Source organism: Hemicordylus capensis, chromosome 5 (genome assembly GCF_027244095.1).
Source record: "Hemicordylus capensis ecotype Gifberg chromosome 5, rHemCap1.1.pri, whole genome shotgun sequence".
NCBI classification, from domain to species: domain Eukaryota; kingdom Metazoa; phylum Chordata; class Lepidosauria; order Squamata; family Cordylidae; genus Hemicordylus; species Hemicordylus capensis.
The window spans coordinates 257,661,764-257,689,301 of NC_069661.1; the positions used below are offsets into that span (position 1 = coordinate 257,661,764).

General features: G+C 51.2%; 1 protein-coding gene across 2 annotated transcripts; it reads right to left on the reverse strand.

Annotated features, from left to right (window-relative positions):
* Positions 1-2,243: 2,243 nt before the first annotated feature.
* TYMP (thymidine phosphorylase) lies at positions 2,244-27,506 on the reverse strand. 2 transcript variants are annotated; one of them, XM_053256739.1, is made up of 11 exons: positions 27,384-27,506; positions 21,616-21,649; positions 19,242-19,400; positions 18,108-18,310; positions 15,905-16,003; positions 15,272-15,401; positions 11,868-11,986; positions 8,527-8,689; positions 6,763-6,993; positions 4,855-4,995; positions 2,244-2,643 (listed from the first exon to the last, which is right to left on the reverse strand). In XM_053256739.1, the coding sequence occupies exons 2-11, from the start codon at positions 21,644-21,646 to the stop codon at positions 2,423-2,425; spliced, it is 1,497 nt and encodes a 498-aa protein (XP_053112714.1). In that variant the 5' UTR covers positions 21,647-21,649; positions 27,384-27,506; the 3' UTR covers positions 2,244-2,422. The 2 variants fall into 2 exon arrangements, with proteins under 2 accessions (XP_053112714.1, XP_053112715.1); XM_053256740.1 differs by lacking the exon at positions 4,855-4,995.
* Positions 27,507-27,538: the final 32 nt, after the last annotated feature.

Sequence of the window (27,538 nt, forward strand, 5' to 3'; positions counted from 1 at the left end):
CCGTTGACCTGCCCGTTGACCTGGCCCACCTGGACGCATGCCAGGAGGAGGGGGGAAGAGGTGGTGGCAGCCCAGCCTGGCCCTGGCCCCGCCGCCAGAGAAGACCTCCCCAAGGACGAGCAGATGAGAGGAAGTGGCACCAGACAAAGCAGGCAAGAGGCGGCAGGGAAAGCAGCAGCGGGGGAAGCGGCGGGGAGAGAAAGTGGTGCTGTGGGGAGAAAAACCGGCCCAGAGAAAGAGGCGGCGGGGGAAATGGTGGGGGGAGCAGGAGCCAGGCCGGCTCGAGGAGGAGGGTGAATGAAGCACGGCAATAGAGAGGAGAGCTCCGGCGGCTGGGGGCGGCTAGTGAGAGGTGGCGCCACCAAGAGGAGCCCGGCTGGGCGGGCGGCGGCGGGCTCCCGAAAATGGCCGAGCAGAGGCTGGCGCAGCAACTGGGGCTGTTGTGGCAGGCATGGGGGCTGGAAGCAGGGAGAGAGGTGGAGGCGGCGGCAGGCCCTGGCAAAGGAGGCAGCCAGCGGGCAAAAATGATGGGGAATAAATTGGGGCAGAAGGGGGGGAGCGGCGAGGAGAGACTAGCAGTGCAGGTGCTGTGCACCGGTTCAGCTAGTACTATTTTAAAAGCAATATTAACATTTTGGAAGCAATATTAAATTACTATTTTTATGCATTTAAGGAGCAAGATATTATGTATACAGAAACTTGACACAAGTTCCTGCCTGCATGTTTATACTCAAAATAGATACATGAGGAGTAAGAAAAGACAGAATTGGAAGAATGTGAAGTGTAAGGTTGCAACATATTTTTAAAAATATAGTGTTAAATCTGGACTTGACAAATCTCAGGTGCCAGGAAGCCATGATGCTTCATCCTTTCCCCCTCTCCCTTCTGATCAAAGCATAATCTTCTTATCCAAAATTACGAGATTTATAATTTTAATATTTAATGTTTGCTTTTAAATGTTTCTAATTGTAGTGATTTTAATGCTTATGATATTATTTTAATTGTAAGCTGCCCAGAGATCAAGTGTTGGGCAGGTATAGAAGTCTGTTAAATAAATAAATAGATAAACTTAAACTTGAAACCCCTTTACTAACTGCTGGTCCGGGAAACTGTGTATGAAGAATGTACTGGTCCTTGAAATTCTGCACAAAGAATTTACCGGTCCTTGACTCCGAAAAGGTTGAGACACACTGATCTAAACCATCTCTTGGGTCCTGCTCCTCTACAGTCAGTACCTCCATCTTATTTGGATTCAAGTTCAGTTTGTCATCCCTCATCCAGCCCATTACCACCTCCAGGCCAGCATTTATGGGAGTAGTACCATTTTCTTATTAAGTTGATTTGGAGAAGTAGATTTGGGTGTCATCAGCATAACTAGGACCAGGGAGACCCGAGTCCAAATCCCCATTCAGCCAAATACTTGCTGGGTGACTCTGGGCCGGTCACTTCTCTCTCAGCCTAACCTACTTCACAGGGTTGTTGTGAGGAGAAACTTAAGTATGTAGTGCACTGCTCTGGGCTCCTTGGAGGAAGAATGGGATATAAAATGTATAAATAAATAAATAAATAAATAAATAAATAAATAAATAAATATATTGATAACACTCTGCACCAAATCTGCTGATGATTTCTTCCAGCAGTTTCATGTAGATGCTAAACAGCATTGGAGTCGGGGGCGGGGTGCCTCTGAGTACCAGTTGCGGGGGAGTAATGGCAGGAGAGAGGGCACGCCCTCAACTCCTGTCTGTGGCTTCCAGCGGCATCTGGTGGGCCACTGTGCGAAACAGGAGGCTGGACTAGATGGGCCTTGGGCCTGATCCAGCAGGGCTGTTCTTATGTTCTTATGTCAGTATGGAGCCTCGTGGAACTCCATACATTAACTCCCGCTTTGCAGAGCAGCAGTCTCCAAATGATACCATCTGGAATCTTCCAGAAAGGTAGGAAAGGAATCACTGTTTTTAAAAAGTGCCACCCAATCCCAATTCCCTCAGGTGACCCAGAAGGATACCATGGTTGAGGGTATCAAAAACCACCAAGAGATCCAACAGAGTCACACTCCCGCTGTTGATACCCAGCTGACTAAGGCAGTCTCAACCCCATAGGCTGCCCAAAAGCCAGTTTGAAATGGGTCTAGATAATTTTGCTGCTGTTGCTGCTGCTGCTGCTATTTGCTGCTGATACCCACAGAAGCACAGTCCATCCTTCATCTTGCAGCCATTGGTCAATGACTACATGTACTTTATTTTCACCATTTTAGGCCCTTTCTCTCTTATCTTTTTAGAAATTGGCAAAACATTGCATGATCAGTTGCCCCACAGTTATGACCTCCTTAATTCTTCCTGGTTTTGTAAAGACATGTGATTATATAGATATTCTCCATAGAGGATATCTTGGAGAATATCTAGATAATTATACCCATTTTCTAGATGTTCTCCAAGTTTTGCTGCCCTTCTGCAGGTTTCTTGCCACATTTTCCCATCAGCCTCCTCTCTCCAGGCTGCTTTTCTGGGAGAATAGTCTCCACCACCCATAAACTGGGAGCAAAGGGTTCCGAGGTGTCCAGCAGCAGGGCTCCCTGCAGCTTGCATCGGTCAGCGTCACTCAACTTGGGCCTGTCATAGTGGATCCGGATCCATGGAGATCCTAGAAGAGAGGGGAAAGAAGCCATCTGCTATGATCCGCTCCCTGTAGAGCCAGAGCCAGAGATTTCATTCATTCATTCAATTCATATACCGCCCTTCCAAAAAAGGTTCAAGGCAGTTTACATCAAAATTTAGAGTGGGAGATTATGATGAACAGATTCCAGATGCAACATTTTAGTCTGTTGCTGCAAAAACCAAGGAGAGAAGGGCTGTCCACTTAATTGTCGGGAGGGTGGGGCAGCTCCATATGTGACGGGGTGTGAGGCAGAGCAGATGATCACTGTCCCGGCGTGAGCCCTCTGCCCCTCGACACACACGGACACTTCCCTGGGCCAGACAATGATTTTGTGCAGCTCTTGCTGGCCTCACCCGCCTGCCTGGTCCTCTAAGGACCCAGACGCCATCCCAGCCAGCAGCCCTCTCCCTGCCCTCAGTTTGACGTGATGTCATGATGTCACCAGTCACCCCCTCCCATTGGAAGACTGAAGGCCCAGTGGGTGGCTGGCTGCAGCAGTTCCAAGGGCTGTCAGATGCCAGTGGGACTTTCTGGTGAACTCTGGAATCCCTCAGCCCATCCCAGGAGGCAGGGCAGGCATCCGAGGCAAGCACTCAAACACCTTCCCTGCTGCCCGCTTCTGCTGGGTCATGGCCTTTCCGACCTGGGGATCATTGCAGCAGGATGTGGGGAAGGCAGCCGAACAGAAAGGTGCTGTCCAGGAAGCCCCAGGCTGTGCATCCAGGAAGCCCCATCAGAGCCCCAGGGTTGGATCGGGCAAATCCAAGGATCCCAGGTCATTCAGGACGGCACCTTGCCTGGTGTCTGCCCCTACTGGGGACACTGCCACCAGGCAAGGTGGGCAGGGGAGTTCAGCGAGGAAAGGGGACAGCCTAGAGGGACGCCTGCTTCCAGCCACTGTGACCTGAGTGGGGCTGTGGAACCTTCTGGAATGCTTCAGAATTGCCCCACCTGCCCAAGGAGGCAGGTGTTCTCCCCTGGATTGCTGGCAGTGCTGGCATGCTGAAGCTAAGGGGTGCAGTAATGGAGAGAGGCTGGTTTGGGGTTTCCCAGGTGCTGCCTCGGGGGTCTCTGACCCTGAAAGGGCTTCCTTGAGGGTTTCTTGCCCCAGTTCTTCCTCACCTTCCCTCTCAGTGTTGCGGTCTAGATCAGCCTACCCATTCTCCACTAGATTGGTCGGATCCAGGGTGGGGGCTGGCACCAGTTCCACCCTTTCAGCCTCCAATTTAGAGTCACCACTGGAAGGAGAGGGGGTGGCAACAGGCTGGGCCATGACAGCCTCTTTGTTTTATTAACTGGTTGAACCCCAAGGTGGCTCCAGGTCCGTCACGACTGGCAGACTGACTTGGCTGGGCATGGCCTAGGCCAGAAAGGCCCTGCACTTTGGGGCACCTGCAGAAGGGTCTGGTGGAACTGGCCGCCACCCCAGGATGCAGGCAAGGAGAATGAATCCATTTGGCAAGAGGTCCGGCTATGGCACCCCATTGGTGGCCACAGCTTTCCTGGCCTGTCCAGCCACCTGCTGCTTGTCAGCCCATGGGAAGGCTTGAAGAAACCCCAGCAGGACTGCTGCAGAGGCTGCCAGCACTGGAAGGGGCAGAGCATAACTATTGTGTGGGAGAGACGTCACCACAGTACATATTCCATGGCTTGTCGTCAATGCAAAAATAAGCATTGTGGTCCCTTAGTTCTTCTCTGGCTCTCATCTGCATCTGAGCTGGAGGAGATCCCAACTCCTCTGCCCCTCCCTCCCACCGTCCCCACAACCCCTCTCTGCAGAGCTGCATGGTGCTCCCTGGGAAGTTGGAGAGCTTCCCCCCCCCACTCCACAGTGCCTGGAGTGCTGTTACACTCTGATCCAGGGCAGGCACCAGAGTGGGGAGAGGACCTCCCTCCCTCCCTCCCTCCCTCCCACCATTGGAGCAGCAGCAGTACGCAGGTAAGCTAAGGGCACCGAGATGGCTTGTGGCACATAAACAAGGGCCATGATAGGGTCTGCTTTGACTGAAGCTCCTTGCAGGGCAGGAGAAACACCTTGCAAGCACCTGTCCAGCCTGCAGCAGCCAGCCGGAAGGGTTCCAGGAGCTGGGCTGTGCCTTTCAGAGTCCACAGTTACAGAAAGTTCTGCCAGGCCCTGGAGAGCAGGCAGAACTCTCTCTCGGCAACCTGGAGAACTGCAGTCCCTCAAGTGGTTACCTTTCCTCACTCTCTGCCCAACAGAGACCAGCAGCTCAGCACCCACACGGTGATTGATGGGTTGCCCCTGGTGGGTGCGTCCAGCTCCCAGCCCATGCAGTACCTGGGCAATCGGCAGGGCGAAGATCTGCCGAACTGTTCCTGTTGAGGAATAGTGGGAGAACAGTCCGGTCACAGTCACCTCCAAACCGGGCTGAGCGGAAGGGGAAGGGGAGCCCAGGAATGGGGGAGGGGGCTTGAAGCAGAGAGGACTGGAGCAAGGGGTTCTGCAATGGAGGTTGCAATGGAGTCGACTGTCACACAGGGGCCCTGGTAAGGGGAAAGGTATCCTTAAATAAATAAATCTTTGTTTGTTTGTTTGTTTGTTTGTTTGTTTGTTTGTTTGTTTGTTTGTTTAATACATTTCTATACCACCCAAAGTGCAAGTTCTCTTTGTGGTTTACAAAACAATAAAAACAGCCAATAAAAGAGTAAAACATTTCAACAATTAAAATTAAAAAGTTAAAACTATTAAAAAACAATTAAGACACAATTAAAACAGTATCTAATTAAAAACCTGGGTGAACAAATGAGTCTGACTGCCCTTTTATAAGTTGTCAGAGATGGGGAGGCTCTTATTTCAGCAGGAAGTGTGTTCCAAAGCCTCGGGGCAGCAATGGAGAAGGCCCTTCCCTGAGTAGCCACCAGACGAGCCGGTGGCAACTGCAGACGAACCTTATGGAGCACAGCCAGTCCACCCCGCCCCCCGCCCACATCCCCTAACCCTACACAACAACAGAGTAACCTGGTGGAAGAAGCTGGGCCCAAACTGGGCCACTCGCCTCCCCCATCCAGGTCTCAGTTATACAAGCCAGGTCGGCTCCCTCATCCATGATCAAGTCATGAATGATTTTGGTCTTGTTCTGAACCAACCTGGCATTGCAAAGGAGCACGGCTAGGTTCTGTGTGAAGCTTGAACTGCTCTCCGAGGCCAGATTGCTGACAGGGCAGCTGGCTCTGCAATAGCCAGCTGCTCTGCCAATGCCAATTCTGTTCCCCATCACAACAATAATAGCTGCCCCAGAGCCACTGGACACACACCCAGCATCATTCTCCCCAAGAGAGTCCAAACACATGATAATGAAAGGCCTGGCAGAACCCAATGAAAGGGAGGACTAACAACATTCAACCCAGACCTCACACCCTACCTTATAACTCCCCCCCCTCCCCGACCTCAGCCCCACACCAAAGGCTGGCCCCCTTTGGCGGCTGGCTACGCCTCTGGCATGCCTCCCTCCAATATATGCTGCCAAGGACTCCACAAACCTCTCCTCTCACAAGAGCTCTCTGGTCCTTAGGGACAGGTGGAGCAAGTCAAGCACTCAGAGAGAAGGCACAGGTGGAACAGGGCAGCAATCAGCTGCCCTAAGCTGGTCCTTCAGAAGCTCTGGGGCTGCAGAAACAAACCTGCTCAGCTGAGACAGGAATGCACAGGCAGGGTGAGATAGCTGTTGTTCGTCAGGAGACGTCAGGGAGCTGACAGAATCTAGCCCCTTCCTCTCTTCACCCTCTCCAATCTCCCATGGGGCACTTTTGGTTCTCTACTCACCCTACCCCCTCCTAGGGGCATAGGAAGCTGCCAAATACTGAGTCAGACCTTTGATCCATCTTGCTCAGCATTGGCTACACAGAGTGGCAGCAGCTTCTCCAAGGTTGCAGGCAGGAGTCTCTCCTAGCCTTATCTTGGAGATGCTGCCAGGGACGGAACTTGGGACCTAGATGCTCTTCCCAGAGCAGCTCCATCCCCTGAGGAGAATGTCTTCCAGTGCTCACATTCTAGTCTCCCTTTCATATGCAACCAGGGCAGACCCTGCTTAGTGAGGGGGACAAGTCCTGCTAGCTACCAGAAGACTGGCTCTCCCTCCTTACCATTGCACTGGGCCACCAGCTCCTCTTGCAACGAGGCCCGCTTCAGCACTTGGAAGCGCTCCTCCTCGCCCCCAGCACAGAGGGCCCGGGCCACGTCTACCTCCACTCCTTGGGCCTGCAACATGCTCTGGAAGGTCCGCAGGGCTGAGCCGTCGTCCAGAGCTTGGGCTATACGGGCAGTGCCCTGGGACACTGAGCTGGCTCTCCCACATTGCCATAGCAAGGTGCCTCCTGCAGGGATGGGGGGGGGAGAATGAGTGAGCAGCTTGCAGCCAAGGGGGACACAGCTCTCCAGTCCCAGCCCCTTCCCAAAGGCCAAGCTAGGAATGACAAGCACCAAGTTCACCACCGCCTGTTCTCTTCTAGCACAGTGGGGGCGGGGTGGAGTCCGGCATGGCCTCTTCCAGGCTGGGCCCTCAGCATGTCCCCCAAAGGACCCATATTTTTCAGGTCTTGAGGGAAGGGCCAGGGGAGCAAGCATGCCCCATAAGCCAGAGTGAGGGGTTCCTGGTGTAGGTCATCATTCATCATTCCAGCAACCAATGAGAGGTGTGGAGTTGTCCAGCTGCTAGGCATGGAAATGAAAAACAAGTTGCCTTGGGAAAGGAAACATTTCCAAGACGTTGGGCTGTGCATTTTAAGATCAGTAAATTGTTTGAGCTACCCCTGGTGTCACAGCAACAGAGAGGCCCGGCGGGTAGCCCCTTTCGTTTAAGAAGCCTGAGCAGAAAGGGAGCAGTTGTGGTGGACAGCAGCGGCCACAGAAGCCATTCTTCGAACTTCCGAGCCCCCCAAGAGCCCTGCCGGACCATCTAGTCCTGCATCTGAGAGTCCCCACAATGGGCAACTTAAATGTAGCCAGGAAGCCACAAGTGGGGCATGAAGGTACCATGCCTTCTCTGCACTTCCTCCTCAAATGGTATGCCGAGGCATAAGTGACTTTATAGGAGCATAGGAACATGGGAAGCTGCCTTCTGCCATGTCAGACTCTTGCTCTATCTAGCTCAGTCTTGTCTGGCAGCAGCTTCTCCAAGGTTGCAGTCAGGAGACTCTCTCAGCCCCATGTTGGAGATGCTGCCAGGGAGAGAACTTGGGACCTTCTGCAGGAGAGCTGGTCTTGTGGTAGCAGGCATGACTTGTCCACTTAGCTAAGCAGGGTCCACCCTGGTTGCATATGAAAGGGAGACTTGATGTGTGAGCACTGCAAGATATTCCCCTCAAGGGATGGAGCCGCTCTGGGAAGAGCAAAAGGTTTCAAGTCCCCTCCCTGGCTTCTCCGAGATAGGGCTGAAAGAGATTCCCACCTGCAACCTTGGAAAAGCCGCTGCCAATCTGTGTAGACAATATTGAGCTAGATAGACCAATGGTCTGACTCAGTATATGACAGCTTCCTCTGTTCCTATGTCTTCACAGACTGGCAGCGGCTTCTCCAAGGTTGCAGGTGGGAATCTCTCTTGGCCTCATCTTGGAGATGCTGCCAAGGAGGGGGCTTGGAACCTTCTGCTTTTCCCAGAACGGCTCCATCCCCTGAGGGGAATCTCTTCCAGTGCTCACATATCGAGTCTCCCATTCATATGCAACCAGGGAAGACCCTGCTTAGCCAAGGGGGCAAGTCATGCTTGCTACCACAAGACCAGCTCTCCTCTTCTTGTGGACTCAGCTGGAGCGTGACGCAGTGGGGTGTTCACAGCTGCAGAGCTCCATTCCTGCCTTTCTCCGACACGCATGCACAGCAATGCCACCAAGGCGCCCACCAGCACAGACCAAGTGTAGTCACCAGCTCGCGGAGCTCCTCAGGACCTCGTCCTTCCAGGCACTCCAGGGATTCAAGCACCTCCAGGGAGTGACCCACTCTGTGCCCCAGGGGCCTGTCCATCATGCTGAGCACCGCCACTGTGCTTATCCCCAGCTGCGTCCCAACTGACACCTGGAGTTGGGGGGAGGGAGAGAGAGAATGCCTCATGGAGTGTCTGTGTCTGGGACGGAGGGGGGCAGCAGCCTGTGGACCTCTCACAGACAGGCAGACAGGCAGACACAGGTGGAGGGAGACTGAGGGGGAGCACTGGGGACCTGTTAGGAACATAGGAACATAGGAAGCTGCCATATACTGAGTCAGACCCTTGGTCCATCTCGCTCAGTATTGTCTACACAGACTGGCAGCGGCTTCTCCAAGGTTGCAGGCAGGAATCTCTCTCAGCCCTATCTTGGAGATGCTGCCAGGGAGGGAACTTGGAACCTAGATGCTCTTCCCAGAGCGACTCCTTCCCCTAAGGGGAATATCTTACAGCGCTCACACTTCTAGTCTCCCTTTCATATGCAACCAGGGTGGATCCTGCTTAGCTTAAGGGGACAAGTCATGCTTGCTACCACAAGACCAGCTCTCTTCCTGTTGGCATGGCAGAGGCAGAAAGCTGGGTTCGGACGTTAAAAGCCAGCCAGGGCTTGCATTTTCCAGAGTTTGCCCAATTTCCTGTTCAAATGTTCCAAAGTAACTGTGGGACACCAGCTTTATTGGGGCCCACGAAAACATCACAAAGCTGCCGAGCATAACTTTATAACCTCATAACTTTCCTTCAGGCTGGATGTTAAGCCTCAAAAAAGAGGGAGAGAAGAATGAATAGATTCAAAGGCATGGTGGGAAAGCTCCACTTCCTAAGATGATGTGGCAGGAGAGAAGAGACGGTGGCATTGGGGTTAGAGTGCTGGATTTGGACTTGGAAGACCTGAGTTAGGGCTGTGCACAGCGCGGGAGTGGGAGGGAAATAGACGCTGCCAGGCAAGAAATGCTGCCTGGAATAAGAGGGGAAGAACTCACTTGGGTTATCCCAAGCCCAGGCCATGTCCCTTTTGCAGGTGATGTCACGCGCAACAGGGGTTCCAGCGGCCCTTTTCATGGGTGGCCCTGGTTCTGTGAACCCGTTCGTTCAATGATGACTCTGCCCCTGCCTAGAAGGAGTCCAGCAGGTAGGCCCAGCAAAAGCAAGGGAGCAGCAGCAGGCACAGCAAGGCAAGGCAGCCAGACCTGCTCTCTTCCCCCAGCTCCAGAGGCAGAGTGAAGTCAGGCACTGTCAGCCTGGGCTTCAATGACACTTTGAAACTTCCTCCTTTCTGCTCCCCTCCCTTATCCCTCCCCACACCAGCAGCCAATGGGGGCAGAGTTGCTCCTGGCAACACTTGATTCTGAATGACTACAAGTCAACCAGAGGAAAGGAGATTGCATGCCAACCAGAAGGCAGTAGTAGAAAACCAATCAGCAAGGGAGAAGAACAGGTAAACATGAGACAAAATGGTGGCCGCCATAGCTGCTTGAACCTCTTAACTGGTTTGCATTGAACTGGGTTTGATTTAGTTCAGTTGCAAACTGGCCATGTTTTCCTGAGGGCCAGTCTGGTTGGCAAGAGAACCAGACAAACTGGCCCAGTTCAAGGTGAACCGGTTTGTTTTGAACCGTTCATGCACACCACTAACCTGAGTTCAAATCCCCATTCGGCCATGTCGCTCTCTGGGTGCCCTTGGGTCAGCCATTGTCTCTCTCAATCTACCCTACCCAGAGTTGTTGTAAGGATCAAGTGGGCATGGGGAGAACTGTATAAACTTCCCCGTCCTCTATGGAGGAAAGGCAGGATTCAAAATATAATGCACCATCAACATAGTTCATATTATGTAGACTTAACTGGATTAAAGTTTGTTGGGTGCTAAAGGGGGAAAAAACCCTCTCCTTGTACCAAAGGCTTATGGAAGGAAGAAATAATAGTGAAAAATACAAATGTTGCCACTTATTTTGGATCTCTCCAGCACAAACTGGAACACAGGAGTAGGCTTGTGCATCGGATATATCGGATATCGGGACAATATCAGTGATATTGTATATAAACTCAAATAATTCTGATCCAATATTTAGAGGTCTATATCAGATCAGAATTATCCAACCAGATCCCCAAATACTGGGAAAATGGGGTCGGGAATTGGAAGACATCCAAGCCAGCTCTGGACCAGGTATTTAAGCACCGCACCCACAAAATCAGGAGGGGGCTCAAGGAAGCCCCCCCCCAGCAAGCACCCACTGGGGCAGTAAATGCTTGCTGGGAGATCCACTTGACCCACCACCCAGTCTCTGTGGATACAGCACTTAAAAACCGGGTCGGGAGCTGATGTGGAGACACTTTCCCCCCAAACTGGCTTCAGACCTGCTTTTAAAAGGATGCACTCAAGAAATCAGGGAGTGGCAGGCCAAGGTGATCCCCCAGCAAGCACCTACTGCCCCAGTAGGTGATTGTTGTGAGACTCCGTTTCCGATGTTTCCTCCCAGATTTGCGGGTGCAGACCTTAAAAAGCAAGCTGGGAGCCAGTTGGATTGAAAGTACTCCAAGCTGTCTGCAGATCCACTTTTCCAGGGCTGCACCCATGAAATTGGGGCATGGGGGCCAAAGAAACCCACAAGACGGCACCCATTCACCTAGTGAGAGCTGGCTGGTGGGCTTTCACCCCCGCCCCCATTTTGCAGATGCAGCCCCTAAAATGCAGGTCTGCAGATGGTGTGAAGCAAAGTCAATTCTCAACCCACTTTTTAAGGGCTACAACCACAAAATCGGGGGTGGGAGGCCAAGGAAACCCCCCAGGAAGCATCTTTGTGTTAATGGGTATTGCCTAGGGGATTTCCTGGGTCCCCCTATCCCGTGATTTTGTGAAGGGGTCTAGAGACCTGAAGCCAACATTTGCCTGATAGGGTCCCATCAGATCTGATCGTGACATTTTGGTTAGTGCACAGGCCCACACAGGGTCCTCTTCCTTGTAAAGGACCAACACAGCTTCTTGCAGTCTTTATCAACTCTTATGAAAATATTTGCACTCTGGTCAGAGAAGAGAAGATGCTGTCTGCATCAGCAGAGTGGGAGACAGCCAAAGGCTTCTCATCAGGGCCCTCTGTCTAGCACCCAGACCCCGTTCCCACCAAGAGGCCTTTTCTGCCCCTCCCCATCCCCATTCCCAACAGAATCAAGGCAGCAGGGAATGTTCCATCTCCAGCCCAGCCACCAGAGGAGCAGGAGCTGACAGGCCACCCTCTGAGCCAGAGGCTGCTGGCCTTCCGTGGGGGACCCACTCACCAAGCTGTGTGCCAACTGCCGGGCACTCTCCAGAGTGGGGTAGAGGGCCGCACTGCCAAACTTCACATCTAGCACTAGGGCAGAGATGTTCTCCGCAGCCTTCTTGCACAAGATGGAGCCTGTGCACCAAGAAAGAGGACGTTGCTTCAGTGACATGGACACTTGGCATTCCATCAATGATCAATCAATGTTTATTTTGATCAAAGATCAAATACAGAGTTCAAAAACAATAAAAGAAAAATATTACAACCAACTGGATCATGACTATGTCAATTGTTGTTGAGTTTTCACCACTGTGACACAGAACTCAGCTACCATGCAGGTTGTGGATTGGGGCGTAGCCACTATTGGGCCAACAGGTTCAAAGAACCCAGGCCACACCCAATCAGGGGCCACGCTTCACAGCCCCGGCATGCCCCCCACGCGTCTGATGTCAGATGTGGGGGTGCTGGTTTATCTCCCAAGGGGGGGCTGCGTGGCCCCCGTTTGGGAGTTAAGGGGCTGCTGCATTCACAGCGCGGCCAGGAGCAGCTCTTCCCTGCAGGGAAGAGCCACCCCTGGCTGCACTGCGAACACAGCACCAGCAGAAATCTAACTCCTGAAGGGGCCGCACGGCCTCTTTGGGAGTTAAATGGCCGCTGGGAGGCATTGAGGCAGGAATTGAGGCCATGCCCTCCCTCCTGCTGTGACTCCCCTGCAACTGGTACTCAGAGGCATCCTGCCTCTGAGGCTGGAAGTGGCCTATAGCCCTCTGACTAGTAGCCATTGATAGACCTCTCCTCCATGAAGTTATCCAAACCCCTCTTTAAAGCCATCCAGGTTGTTGGCTGTCACCACATCTTGTGGCAGAGAATTCCACAAGCTGATTATGCATTGTGTGAAAAAGTACTTCTGTTTATTGGTCCTCGATTTCCCAGCAATCAATTTCATGGGATGACCCCTGGTTCTAGTGTGATGGGAGAGGGAGAAGAATTTCTCTCTATCCACTTTCTCCACTCCATGCATGATTTTATAGAACTCTGTCATGTCTCCCCGCAGTCGTCTTTTTTCTAAACTAAAAGCCCCAGGTGTTGTAGTCTTGCCTCATAAGGAAGGTACTCTAGGTCCTTTCCCCAAAGGACCATGCTTGAAACTGAGTCAAAGGCAAATCTGAAATCCAGAAAAGCCATTTATAAAGCAGAGTCGGACCTACCGGTATACTTGTCTATTCGATGAGGTAAAACTAGAATGTGATGCATGGTCGAGTGGCCGGATCTGAAACCAGCATGCTCATCACCAAGTATACCTTCAGGCTCCATCTAATCCTGTAGATTCTGATTTAAATGTCTTGCACTGAGCTTGCCCACTACACTTAATAAACTAACAGGGTGATAGTTGGCTGGGTCACCCTTATTATCCTTCTTATAAATTGGAACAATTATCACTACTCCCCAGTCCCTGGGGATATGTTCTGTCTGATCGATGTGTGTAAATAAGGATGCTAATTGGGGCCCACCATTGGGATTCACTTTAATTAGTTCCAGGACAAGGTCATTACCCGGGGCCTTCCCTGCCTTCAGGGTATCGAGCAAACCACCCACCTACCTTGAGGTTACCGCAGGCCACCGTGGTAGTGAGTCTATATCAAGACTGACCTGCTTCCGCTCCAACTCAGAATCATTAAATAAAGTTCTAAAATGCTCTCCCCAAACTTGTACGGGAATTAAACGAGCTCATGGGGTCTTTACCAAGGCCTCTGGCAGTGCTCCAGCGGATGAGAAAGGACTCTCTCTATCTGAATGATGGGATCAACAACGGGATCCACAATTGCCAGGATTTAAAAAAATATACTCCCTCTTCTCTTCTTGTATGGTTTTTTGAGTTTTCATAACTCTTGCGGGGAGGCAGTTGGAGAATGTTGTTTATAGGCTTTAAAGCCAGCTACATATTTCTTTCTGAGCTCCACAGATTCCTGGTCACACCACTCCTGGGATCTGCCACCCCGGTTGGAGTGATTTGACTTTTTTTCTGCAGTATAAAAACTCTGCAAGTTTTTATACTTTTTCGAACTGAGCAGATTTCTAGCATGGTTGGTGAATTCAACCAGTCAGTTGAAGCTTTGGCCCTCCTCTCATCCCACCTAACCCTCTGGGAATGGGGCCGCTCTGGGAAGAGCATCCGCATGCTGCATACAGCAGGCTCCAAGTTCCCTCCCTGGCAGCATCTCCAAGACAGGGCTCAGAGAGACTCCTGCCTGTAATCTTAGAAAAGCTGCTGCCAGTCTGGGTTGGCAATACTGAGCTAGATGGGCCAAAGGTCTGACTCAGTATATGGCAGTTTCCCATGTTCCTAAGCCTGCTGGAGTACAAGCATCAGTGCTCTCTCCCTCCCCTCCCGCTGCAGGAAAGCAGAGGTGTAAGAGAGGGAAGCCCCATTTTGCTGGTGCCCCAGCAGGACTGGGGCTCAGACTCACCCCCCTGCCTCCCCCCCCCATGGCAGAGGGGGAAGCAGGATGGCATCCAAGACCACAAGCGGAGGGTCTCCATCTCTGGCTGTGGCTCACAGAACCCCCCAAGCCCTGCCAATGTGGCTGGGGAGCTTGGAGCACCCACCTGGGTGGCTCCTGGGCACCTGGTGCCAACCGGGACAGAGACGAAGGGCCTTGGGCAGGGTGGGAGCTTCTACACATCCCGAAGTCTGAGCTGGCATCCTGGGTTCGGTTTGGGCTAGTAGGAGTCCAGGAGTAGCAGGAGTCCCCCACTCAGTTTTGTATCGCTGACACACTGCATCAGTGCAACGGGTGTGCATTCTGCACATGCCTTTGTTGCAGTTGACACTGATGGGGTTCTGCTGGCAGTGCTAGGGAGTGGAGGAGGCTGGCCCTCTTCCTTGTGGGGTTAATTCCAGCCCCCTTGACTACTGCTGTTGCAAGGCTCCAGAATACGTCTGAATTGGGGGAGTCTGGTATTGGGACTTGAAAATGTCACTAAGCCCACACACACACACACACACACACACACACACACACACACACACACACACACACACACTCCTCTTCCCATCATTTGAGCCCTCAGTGTTTGCGATTCTTCCAGAAATGCTCAGAGTTGTAGTTCTTCCACCCTGCCCATGCCACGGCCCATATGTCTCCCCACATTTGACTCAAAACACAATATCCACGGCACAACTCGAGATGCTGAAACCAGGCAAGGTCCCTCCGGACTGCTTTACAGTGTTGACGTGACATGCCTCGACTCATGACACTGTGTGGGTGCACCTTGGATTCTTGCAGCCCATGCTGCAAGCTGTGTTCCTGGCACAGCAGCACAAAGGAAAGGCAAACATGCCGCAAACACAGTGTGGCCAGAGTGGCCCTAAGGAGCCTCAGCACCGGCCACTCTTGCCACGGCCTGCTGATCCAGTACCTGTGATGAGGGGCATGCTGTCCACGGTGGCTGTTATGTCTCTGAGGGCATAGAGGGCCTTGTCCGCTGGGACCAGTTCTTTGCTCTGCTCCACGATGCAGCAGCCCACCTTCTCCAAGATCTGCTTCATCTGCAAGGAAACAAAATCTGGGCAGCTGGCATAACAACGCACCTTCAGAAACCCCACCACCACCACAAGCCACACAAGAGCTCTACCACGTGCCTTCATTCCCAAGGCACAGCTTGAGTTCTAAGCAGGCAGTAAGTCAAGAGGGAGAGAAATGTGACCAATGAAGGAAGAGAAGAGATCTCATCCCATAAATCCCAGTGCTAAGAAGCAGCAAAGCACTTTCAGCTCCAGATCTCCAGCACATGGCCAAGGATGTGCCCGAGAGTAAATGCACAAGGCACAGATGAAATCCCAGCAGGGGTGGGAAGGAGTCATGGTGCCTCTGCATCCTCTTGTGCACTGCAGTGAGGGCAGAACTAGGGATGCCCTTCCTCCGCGTGTCACATGGCAGGGTCCACTCTCCTCGGCCCCATGGAGCCGAGAGCTGTGGCCCCTCTGGGCCCCCAACCATGGGCCCAACCCAGGACCCAGCAGGAAGCCCCGTCACATCTGGGGCAGCTCACCTGTTCAGGGCTCTGGGAGACGCGGAAGCCAGGCACAGACTCGAGCTTGTCCAAAGTGCCGCCAGTGTGGCCCAGGCCCCGGCCGCTGATCATGGGCACCTGGCAAGGCGGAGAGGAAGAAGGGAAGAAAGCAAGCTAGGAGAGACTTGGCATGGCATGGGGGGAGCCATTCCCCTTGGGAACCATTGAGAAGAACAGGATGGGATTGCTGGAGGCAGGAAGACCTCCAGAGGGGCACTCGAGGGGCCAGATGCTACCACTGTGTTTCTGGGAGCAAGGTCAGGCTCCTCCACTTCCGTCCCCTTGATAGTCTTCTTCAGATGCTCCTAGAGGGCACATTGGTGCTCATCATGGTTACAGTTGGGGAAGCGGGGAGGACATCCCGCCCTGGAGTTGTCATCATTGTTCACACACACACACACACACACACACACCCCTACCTCTTGCCAGGAGCTCCTGGTTTTGGCTGTTTGTCTGAAGGGGAAAGCACCACAAGTACAATGGCCAGTTCTTCCGTAAGCAAGATTCTCAGATGATCCAGGTTGATGGTCATAGGAACATAGGAAGCTGCCACATACTGAGTCAGACCATAGATCCATCTTGCTCAGTATTGTCAACACAGACTGGCAGCAGCTTCTCCAAGGTTGCAGGCAGGAATCTCTCTCAGCCCTATCTTGGAGATGCTGCCAGGGAGCGAACTTGGAACCTAGATGCTCTTCCCAGAGCAGTGGCTCCATCCCCTGAGGGGAATCTCTTCCAGTGCTCACACATCAAGTCTCCCATTCAGATGCAACCAGGGCAGACCCTGCTTAGCTAATGGGACAAGTCCTGCTTGCCACCACAAGACCAGCTCTCCTCCTCACAAAAGTGCCAGTTGTCACGGTGACGACACGCCCCCTTCAGACCAATGGAGCTGTGGCTGGGAGTGCTGCTCAGCAGGAAGGATGAGTAAAACTCCAGGGCGGGAGGGACTTGCTCCTCCTGCTTTCCCAGCTGTAACCGTGAGGGTCACTGTGCTCAATAGACGAAGGCGGCTTATCAGGATTCCAAAACCAGTTTCCCATCCTATAGTCATTTTTCCTCTAGCTAGGGCTGAGTTTGTCAGATCTGTTAAGGTCACGGTGGAGGTGATATCATTGGCACAGGTGCTGAATTTAATCTCACACTCTTTTATTTCCAGCTGTCTGATTCATTTTCCTTTATATACAAATTGTCAGACTTAATACAAAACAAAAAACAGGGCAGGAAATGGCACGTCCCTTGCTCCTGTGGCCACACCTGCAGGTGGAATCGTGTTTCCCCCCCTGTAAGGCAAATAGCACTAAATGCAGGAAGAGAAGGGAAGGGCATGTGGGAGGGGGAGGCCTTAAAAGGGAGGGGGAAGCCAAGGGGAGATTGCTGGGGATTCCCAGATGGCTGGAGCATTCGCTTTGCTTGACCATGGGTGGAAGGGCAAGTGTGTGTCCAGTCCACATATCATCCAGCTTGAAGTCAAAGTCTCCGAGAGCCATTGGGGAGCACCCCAAACCACACGATGGATTTCTCATGGCTCCATGGAGCTTTGCCTAATTTGTGTCTGGAGTTTAAAAATCCGTTTTTGTGTTGTTTTTTAGGCAAATTTAAAATATCTATAACCCACAATACTCCACCCCTCTTAATCCCACGGTAAAGCCTGCGGTCTGGGAAAGCTCCTGACTGGAGAAGAAGAGAGATGGCTGGTGGCCAAGTGCTGGGGGTACCAAAGCTGGAAACGGATGGCAGGAGGTGAGGCGTTGGAAGAAGAGAGGCATTGGCTGGCTGGGGGCGGGGGAGAGAGAATGAGATTGGAGGAGGAGGAGGAGGAGGAGGAGGAGGAGGACGACGACGACGACGACGACTAAGCCTGGTTTGAGCAACTGCTTGAACTGGTTTTGAGTTGTTGGGTGTTCAGTTTACATTTCTTATACTTAAAATTAAGTAAAGTGGTTTACTTGCTGAGAAATGAAAATGTATGCATTTTGTTCAAGTGCTCTCCATCATCATCAGACATGTACCAGGAACTTACATATGGGAGCGGTATAAAGATGTGTTAAATAAATTACAGTTGGGTTAAATACATAAATGTAGCCAGGTGTGCCCTGTGCAAAGCAGGGGAAGTTGGCAGGGCGTAGGAACAGGGAGAGGCCAGAAGCCAAAGCAGCGGGAGGGGGAGCTTCTCACTCACCTTACAGCCGCACGCAGCCAAGGCTGGGGCCAGAGGCAGGCTGACTTTGTCGCCCACCCCACCGGTGGAGTGCTTGTCCACCAGGAGTCCATGCCATTCCTCTGGCCACTCCAAGACCTTTCCAGAAGTGGCCATCTCCCGCGTAAGCACCAGAATCTCCTCCGGGTCCATGCCCTGCAGTCGGATGGCCATCAGCATTGCTCCTAGAAGAGAGTCCTTAGCTAATAGGTGGCACTTAACCCAAAGGGGGTTCTGAGTGGAGGCAAAAGGCAGCCACCCTTTCCTTCTGGACCAGCAAGCAGGGGATGCCACCTCACAGCCAAAATGGCCTAGACATATTTTGCAGGTACGGAGTTTGATAAACCGGTTGGACTGGAGGAAAAGGTGACTGGTTGATTAAGTGCCGTCAAGTCGGTGTCGACTCGTAGCAACCACATAGATAGATTGGAGGAAAAGGTAGCATTAAAAAAAGAGTCATGTTCCTTACTAGCAGAGGATTTCTCTGCCTTTGAAACGTAATGCCCATCAGAGTTTGGGCAGGCGACACCCCCACCCCTGAGATAAAGGAGCAAAAAAATAATAGTTTGGGGCACATTTCATAGCTTGTATTCCTAGGGAGAGAGCAAGATTTTAGCTGGAGTTAGCTAAAGTTGGGGTGCACCCTTTGTGGGCTACAATGGTGGCCCTTGGAAAGTTGGAGGCAGGGTCAGTGGTTGTACTGTGTGCTGCAGGTGTGCCTGCTTGCCCACACTTCATGTCCTGCTGGTATATCTGAAAAGAAAACACACATGAAGAAGACGCCACTTGCCTTCAATGCTCCTTCATGCAAAGGAAACTAAGCCCTGGAGTGCTGCATCTGGAACTTCTCGCCTCTTGGGGACATTTGAGGGGCACAGGCTCATAACCATGCAAATAAGCAGAGGCTACTTTCCAACCCACCATCCCACTGCCCAAGGGTAGTGTAGTAGTAGTAGTAGTAGTAGTAGTAGTAGTAGTAGTAGTAGTAGTACTCGTGGTAGTCGGGTTGTCTTGTGCTGGAACACAGCACTTTTGTCCTCTTTCCAGCATCCCCCCTCTCCCATCCTCCTCTCTCCCCTGCTGCCCCACATCTTGCTCCTCTCCCCAATTTCTCACCAATCTGCCCCTCCTGCAAGGTCTGCTTGGTCACAGCCTGGACAAAGTAGCAGATTTCCTGCTCCTCCAGCTTTTTGCCATCCCGTTTCTTCCGGATAATTTCTGGGAAGCTGATTCTGCTGCCTGGATTGGGGGCCACAGAGCAGGAGGGGGTGGGAACTGTCAAGGCAAAGCAAAACCAAAGTGAGTTACAGATAAACAACTGCGGGGAGACAGGAGAGAGGTCTACAGAATCTTGCATGGTGTGGAGAAAGTGGAGAGAGAGACATTCTTCTCCCTCTCCCATCACACTAGAACCAGGGGTCATCCCATGAAACTGATTGCCAGGAAATTTAGGACCAGCAAATTGAAGTACTTTTTCACACAATGCATAATCAACTTGTGGAATTCTCTGCCTGAAGATGTGGTGACAGCCAACAACCTGGATGGCTTTAAGAGAGGTTTGGATCACTTCATGGAGGAGAGGTCTCTCAACAGCTACTAGTTGGAGAGCTACAGGCCACCTCCAGCCTCAAAGGCAGGATGCCTCTGAGTTCCAGTTGCCGGGGAGTAACAGCAAGAGAGAGGGCATGCCCTCAACTCCTGCCTGTGGCTTCCAGCGGCATCTGGGCCACTGTGTGAAACAGGATGCTGGACTAGATGGGCCTCCTTGGGCCTGATCCAGCAGGGCTGTTCTTAGGTTCTTAGATATCGCCTGCCAGACCTCATGCTGGAGTGAAGGCCATGCCTCTGTATCCTGTGGCTCAAACTGATGCTGGCTGTCAAGGTGTCTATTGGTAAGGACTAGCATGCAAAGCATAACAACTCACCACGGAAAATAATTGCAGAGGCTGGCCTACTGCACAAGGTGACACATGTGATGGGACATAACATTTGTGCAGGAGCACTTGTAAGATCCGATTGGGTCAATTTTGTATTAATTATGTGCATATATATAGGTTAGCTATGCTGTGTTAGATGGGTGATTGTACTCGAGTTTGATCATTTGATATGACTTTATGACCCTTGAAAGGGATTTGTCCATGCCAAGTGGATGCCAAGTTCCTCTTTTCCAGTTCCTTCTTTTTTTTGGCGACGTGCCTCTGCTCTGTTTGTAGCCATATTAGGTCATTGGTTGGAGCGTACTTCCTTATTTTTTGATTATTCATTTATATGTCAAAAGGGTATTTCAGGTGACTGATGAAAAGGGGGGGGGGTGTTGTTATACGTAGCAAGTTCCTCTTCTTCTCTTAGGCAAGAGTGCTGAATGTCAGGAAAGTGTGGGTTAGAGGTGAGGGTCTCCAATGCCCGGAACCCCTTTTTTGGGTATGTGAGCGAATATAAAAGGTATTTAAGAGCCAGGTCAGGAGATATAGGGGGGGAAAAGAAGAGACGGAGTAGTGAAAGGCTGAGGCCGAGGAAAGAGAGAAGACTGCCTGATTCATCACACTCAAAACCCTGAAAAGAGGAACGTCTTTTTCTCTCTTGGTAAGCGCAGGAGTAAGGTAAATAGAGTGAATTGATAGCCTTAGTGAGCTGTAGGGTATCAATTAGGCTCTAGTTAGTTGCTGTGAAGAGAAGAGAAGTTAATATATATGTAATGCAGCTTTTCTGAATATTGATAAGAAAAATAAATTTGTTTTGATTATATATATAATCTCCACTTTTTCTTGTGTCTTCTTGGGGTCTTGGGATTCTCGACAGCCGGTACCATCAAAAAGAACCCATAGTCTTTTAATGTGAGAATTCTTGGAGCCCTCAATTATTCCTGGTTGCAGGGATTTTGGGGTGACAAAAATCTCTTACACACTACTGCACAAGCCCAAAAATTGCACAAATGGCATTGGGTGTCAGGGCAGCGATGATATATAATGGCCTCACTGTTGCACAACTCCGTTTGCACCTAGAAGTGACAGCGCTCTTGAGCAGCTGCACAATATTCCACCACATGCATAACATTGCACAGCGTCAGCCAGAGTAATTCTGAGCAAGTGCATTTCCCATCTTCAGGGGGAGGATCCTCTGCCTTAAGTAGCCGTGTAGAAAAGGAGACCTCAGCAAAGGCACCTTTCCTTCCCCCGTCCCCACAAACACACATGGCAAGCTGCACATGCCAAAATCCCCTCCTCTGCTCAACTGTTACATGTACAGGAGCCCTGTCCTCTTCAGGAGGGGGAGATATACTCTGCACATGCTCAGATACACTCTGTTAGTATTGGCCATATTCCAGGGCTCAGCCTTGGCATCAAAACAGAGAGCACTGCCTTGAATTAAGTCCTGCCAAAAGAGCAAAGTTTTTCATAAAGTGTGCATAGGGGCACCCCACTCCTCCAGGAATTATCATAAAGATTCCCCGTTCCACCCTGTTCCCTGCAAAGTTACATGGGAAAGTTACCTGCATCGCTGAGGTCTCCTGAGGATGACATCACCTGAAAAGGAGAGGACAGCATGGTCAGTGGCAAGATTTCTACACACACACACACACACACACACACAAGCTTCTTCTCCTTGGTTGGATTGATGGCTTTTCTGGACCAGCATTGGAGCAAAGGCACCAGGGTAGCAAAAATGAAGTAGGAACAGACATCCTTTTGCAGCAACCTCCATCTCTGCTCCAGCCAGTCAGTATAGACAATACTGAGCTAAAGGGGCCAGTGGTCTGATTCAGTAGGTTTGTTCACCCAATGATTTGGATCTAGGTTTAATGTAGGTTGCCAACATTAGTAATGTGAACCCATGCCAAGGTGCCAAAAACCACTTCAGCATGGGTTCATGCAATCAATTCAATGCTGGTAACCCACATTACATGGGAACACAGGAAGCTGCCTTCTACAAGGAGTCAGACCCTTGGTCCATCTAGCTCAGTCTTGTCTACCTAGACTGGCAGCAAGGAGTCTCTCTCAGCCCTATCTGGAGACGCCAGGGAAGGATCTTCTTTGAACCTTCTGCAATGAACCTGGTCTCAAGCCACTGTGTGAACAGGCCAAGAACAAGGAAACTTCCTATGTTCCTATGAGCTGCATCTCCTGGGGCAACACCCCAGCCCCCCTGTATTTCCTAGCAACTTCATGGGTCTCCACCTCAGCTCCCTTTAAAAACAAACAAGCCCCTTTTTGTTCTCAGAAAAGCATGAGAACCAGGCTAGCCCAATGGACAGAAATGTGAACTTGGATCTGGAACCCCCCTAGATTTAAGACCCACGTTATCCCTATTCACACAATAGGGCAGTTCACAGGATTGACATTAGGGCAGGAGAGGCATCCTACCCTTAATCAGGAGCTGGGCACACTCCCAATGTTTGACTGTGTGTCAGAGATTGGGGGTGGGGAGCTTGCTTGCCCTCTCAGAAGAGTCCTGGAGCCTTGTGGACTTGGTGCCCCCCACTGGGGTTCCTGCTCCTTCCTCAGAGCCCCCTCCTTTGCCCCCCCCCCGCAGTACCCAGGAGTAGAGGTTTTGCCCCACCAGGACAGAGCTCCCACTCCAAAGGCAGAGTGCTCACTTGGCTACTCATGAATTCGGCCAACAGCTCTCTGCATGGCAGAAAAAAATCAGACCCCATGCAATTTAATCAGGTCGGACAGTAAAATTGTCAAAAATAGGTTTCTCCCCCCTCCAAACCATTAAAGTTACAATTTTAATTATATTCAGTATCTGAATAATGCCCTCAAAGGAGTTACCAATTCCCTGCTATTCTCATCCCACTGCTGAATAACAGAAATGTTATTCAACAGAGGAATGAGAATCGGTGAGGCCACACCTGGAGTACTGCATACACTTCTGGTCACCACATCTAAAAAAGGACATTGTAGAACTGGAAAAGGTGCAGAAGAGGGCAACCAAGATGATCAGGGGCCTGGAGCACCTTCCTTATGAGGCAAGGCTACAACATCTGGGGCTATTTAGTTTAGAAAAAAGACGACTGCAGGGAAACATGATAGAGGTCTTTAAAATCATGCACAGAGATAGCGGACAGAATTAAAAATTTATCTTTCCCTCATAACACTAGAACCAGGGGTCATCCGTTGAAACTGAAGGTCAAGAAATTTAGGACCAATAAAAGGAAGTACTTTTTCATATAGCACATAATTAGTCTATGGAATTCTCTGCCATGACCCACAGGATGCGGTGATGGCCACTAGCTTGGATGACTTTAAAAGGAGCATAGGCAAATTCAGGGAGAACTGGTCTATCAATGGCCACTAGTCTGGTGGCTATAGGCCACCTCCAGCCTCGCAGGCAAGAGGCTCAACACCAGTTGCAAGGTTGCAAAAGCAGGAGAGAAGGCATACCCTCAGCTCTTGCCTGTGAGCTTCTCAGAGGCATCTGGTGACCCAGTGTGTGAAGCAGGATGCTGGACTAGATGGGACTCCTTGGGCCTGATCCAGCAGGGGTGGTCTTATGCAGCCAACAGGTATGGTGTTGTGCAGGGGATGGGGAGGCCTTTCAGTCAGCGGAAAAGGAGAATTGAGTTGAGACTGGCAAGGAGAGAAGGAAGCAGCTCTTGGAGGTCGAGCAGCTGCATATGAGGAGGGGGCTTTGATGTTTGGGACTTGTGGGGTGCTCAGGTCCCTGAATGAGGAAAAGAGAGGCTGCTATTTGTGGGAAGTGCTCTGGCTGGAGAAGGCAAGGTGTGTCATCAGGGAGGCACTCCCTGTGGCTGGATCAGGCCTAGACAGGCCTTGGGCCTGATCCAGCAGGGCTGTTCTTATGTAAGCAGGGAATTGGTAACTCCTTTGAGGGCATTAGTCAGAGACTGAGCAGCTCACAGAGGGCACTTTGGCTGAGGAAACAGAGCTTGGTATGTTCTTTCTACATTTGTGCCCCAAAACACTCTGATTGGAAGGGAACAGGGAGGCTAAGCAAAGTCATTGGCCAGCTTGAGATGTCATGGAAGATTACCACATCCCTTCCCTTTTGTCATTTTCAACAAGTCACAATGTTTGTAGTCCTTGGCTCAGGCTGGTGGACGTGGTCACGTAGCTACTCTGCTGTGAGTAGACCCAGAGGGAGAGGATAGATGGATGGATGTCAGGGTATAAATATTGTAAATACTGTAAATAAAATGAGGTGCGCCAGAGGCATGGAGTACTGGACTCCCCTTTGCTGATGGTTTTCAGACAGAAACCGGATGACCATTTGTTAGGGATGCTGGGTTTGACTAACAGAGGAACCTTCCAACTCTAAAATGTTATGATTCTATGTAGGGTTGCTCAACTCTGGCCCTCCAGCTGTTTTTGAACGACAACTCCCATCATCCTCAGCAGCCAGTAGCAAGGCATTATGGGAGCTGTAGGCCAACATCTGCAAGAGGGCCAAAGTTGCGCAGCCTTGCTCTACTGTGATCCCCACAATGTGCCTGCAAGGGATATGGAAGTGGGTCCCCGCCCCCTGGCACCCAGACAACTTCAATGTGGAAGCCATCTTGGGTGGGGGCCTGACTGTTTGTTTCTGCTCCACCCCTCCAGCTGATTGATTGCTTTGCTATAAATCAACAGGCTGTGCCAGGGGTGTGAGCCTCTTGGCAAGAGCACAAGGACTCTTCTCCTTGTGGCTCTCAGCCTGGAGGTCCGCAGACTAGGGATGTGCACAGAACCACAGTGGGACAGTTCGAAGGTGGTAGGGGTCTCCCTTTAAGAGTGGGGGGAAGGTCCACTTACCCCCCCCCACACACACACTGCTTTCCCCCCACCAGCATCAGCATTTTAAACAGCCCATCAGGGCAGCAGCATGCCTCCCTGCCGCCCCATTGCCCTCCTCTTCCAGATGTGACCAGAAGTTGCTGACGCACCTGCTCCTCTCATGAGGAGCAGAGGAGTGATTTTAGCTGAAAACTGATTTAACTACACTACACTGAGGAAACTGATTGATTGTTTTGCTTGTCTTAAATGATTGATGGTATGCCTATGTACCAATTTCCTTAATAAAGCTTATGAAATACAGGTTTGTGTGGGGTCTCTTCTCCTTCCCGAGCCCAGATTGCCCATGACCCCAATAGTGAAATAACCCAGCCACAGTTTGACTAGTTGGGACAGGCTTTGCTAGCTCCCTGCCTGTTGCAGGGTGTGAATAGAACCTGCTCACAGCATAACCAATAATAGAACAGACCCCCCACCACCGCACACACACACAAGAAATAGAAATTCTAACATAAAGTCTGACTAAACAAACTTTTCCCTAGACTAAATTTCCCTTTTCCTTGGACTTACCAAACTCCTGTTGAGGATTCAAGCTTCCTGAGCTCCTGTCTTTCAAGGTTCTGCACAGTTGTTCTCCTGCAGCCTACCACTATGGCCACATGTCCTCCTGTGTACCTCCAGCCTAGTTTCTCCCAACAAAGAACTTCCTTCTTCCTGGCAGAAGCTCTCTACATCCCACCCACCTGGTGAGCTGATCGGCTTAGCCCTGGAATTCACCAGCCTGTCAAAAAAGGCAGGGCTCACTACTGGTAACTCTTTAGAAGGAGGGTAGGCTGATCACAGCTTTATTAGACAAAAGCAACCTCCTTGATTCGTCAAGGCAATATTATGTCAGTATGATCTGCAAGCTCTAGTAATGAAAGTCAAGGAGCACAGTGAAAAAGTGGGACTACAACTAAACGTCAAGAAGACTAAACTAATGACAATGGGTACAGCAACCAGCCTTAGAATTGATAATGAAGACCTTGAAGTGGTGGATATCTTCTGCCTTTTAGGATTGACTGTCAACAGTAAAGGATCCAGCAGTCAAGAAATATGCCGCAGACTAGCACTTAGTAGGGTTGCAATGAAGGCCTTGGAAAAGATATTTAGATGCTGTGACGTATCTATATCTACAAAGATTAGAATCATTCTGACCATTATTTTTCATGCGACACTCTATGGATGCGAAAGCTGGACTTTGAAGAAGCAAGATAGAAAAAGCATTGACGCTTTTGAACTTTGGTGCTGGAGAAGACTTTTGAGGATACCATGGACAGCCAGGAAAACAAAGCAATGGATCATAGAACAAATCAATCCAGAATTTTCACTCGAGGCACAAATGACCAGGCTCAAACTATCATACTTTAGACACATTATGCGAAGACCCAACACCCTTGAGAAGTCCATAATGCTAGGAAAAGTTGAAGGAAAGAGAAGAAGAGGATGACCAGCAGCAAGGTGGATGGACTCGATTATGACAGCAATGAATGCACCACTGAGAGACCTAAAAGGCCAAGTGGAAGACAGATCCTCCTGGAGAGAATCTATCCAGGGGCGTAACTATAATAGGGCAAGGGGAGACAGTTGTCTGGGGGCCCACTGCCTTGGGAGAGAGAGAGCCCTGCTGGAACCTTGGATAAGCTGCTGCCAGTCTGTGTAGACAATACTGAGCTAGAAGGGCCAATGGTCTGACTCAGTATATGGCAGCTTCCTATGTTCCTCTTTCCCCAGCTGGCTAACAAACTGGTGTGAAGGCTCCTTGCTCAGCCAGTCTTTTGCCCCCACCCTGCTTGGTTGGTTCTCCAGGCTCCAGCATGACAGGCCTTCCTGGGAACCAAGCTCAATTCCCTCTCCTTCCTTGGTAAAACCTGAGCCAACTTGTAGTGGCCCTGCTCCAGAACAGAGCCAGAAGAGCTGTCAGGCTGACTTAGAGAATGCTTTTCCTGGCATGCAGACAGGGGAACCTCCCCCAGCAAAGTCTCTGTGTCTCAGGCAGGCTCCAGAGTGGAGCCAGCTTCAAAAACAAGGCAACAATCTCCACTCGGTTCGGCTATCAGGCTCAAGAGCGCCTATGGTGGCCAAGTGGCCTTCCAGATGGGCCTTCAAGAGCTGCATGACAAGCAGGCATCCAGGACGCTCCGGCAGCTGCGCAAGGATAAAGTAGACAGAGCTAGAGTGATGCCTCTGCAGGTGGGAAGGCAGGAGAGAACTCGGGGCTTGGCAGAGGAGTCATGGGGGCAAGAATGGATGCAGCACAGCAGAGGGAGCTGGCCGCAAAGGGGCAGGCAGAGGGGTGAGGAAAGGCCTTCTTAAGGAATTGGGTGGGGTGAGCCTTGGAGGAGCAGCTTGCTTATTGAGGGAGGCAGTTCTAGCAATGGGGAGCCACACAGGAGGAGGAGGTGTGGAGGGAGATGGGAGTGGGAATAAAATGGGGAGGGGGCGTCTTCCATTGGCCAGGGCTGTGTGCCGCTTTCAAAGAACTCACCTATAGGCTGATCAAGCAGGACTTCCGATTCCTTGACTCTGGTGCAGCAAATCCAAACCAGCAGACTGGGTGCCCAGCAAGGCTGCAAATGCTTCCGCACCCCACAGAGAGGGGTCCTGACGTGGTTCCAGCACAACAACAAGCTCCCTGTTTGG

Coding starts and splice junctions, on each gene's coding strand:
- TYMP (XM_053256739.1), bottom strand. CDS start 21,646: ATGTCATCCTCAGGAGACCTCAGCGATGCAG. Junction 16,004..18,107: donor TGGCTGCGTGCGGCTGTAAG/GTGAGTGAGAAG, acceptor CCGCCTTGCCAG/GTGCCCATGATCAGCGGCCG. Junction 8,690..11,867: donor GGCAGTTGGCACACAGCTTG/GTGAGTGGGTCC, acceptor CCCCAACTCCAG/GTGTCAGTTGGGACGCAGCT.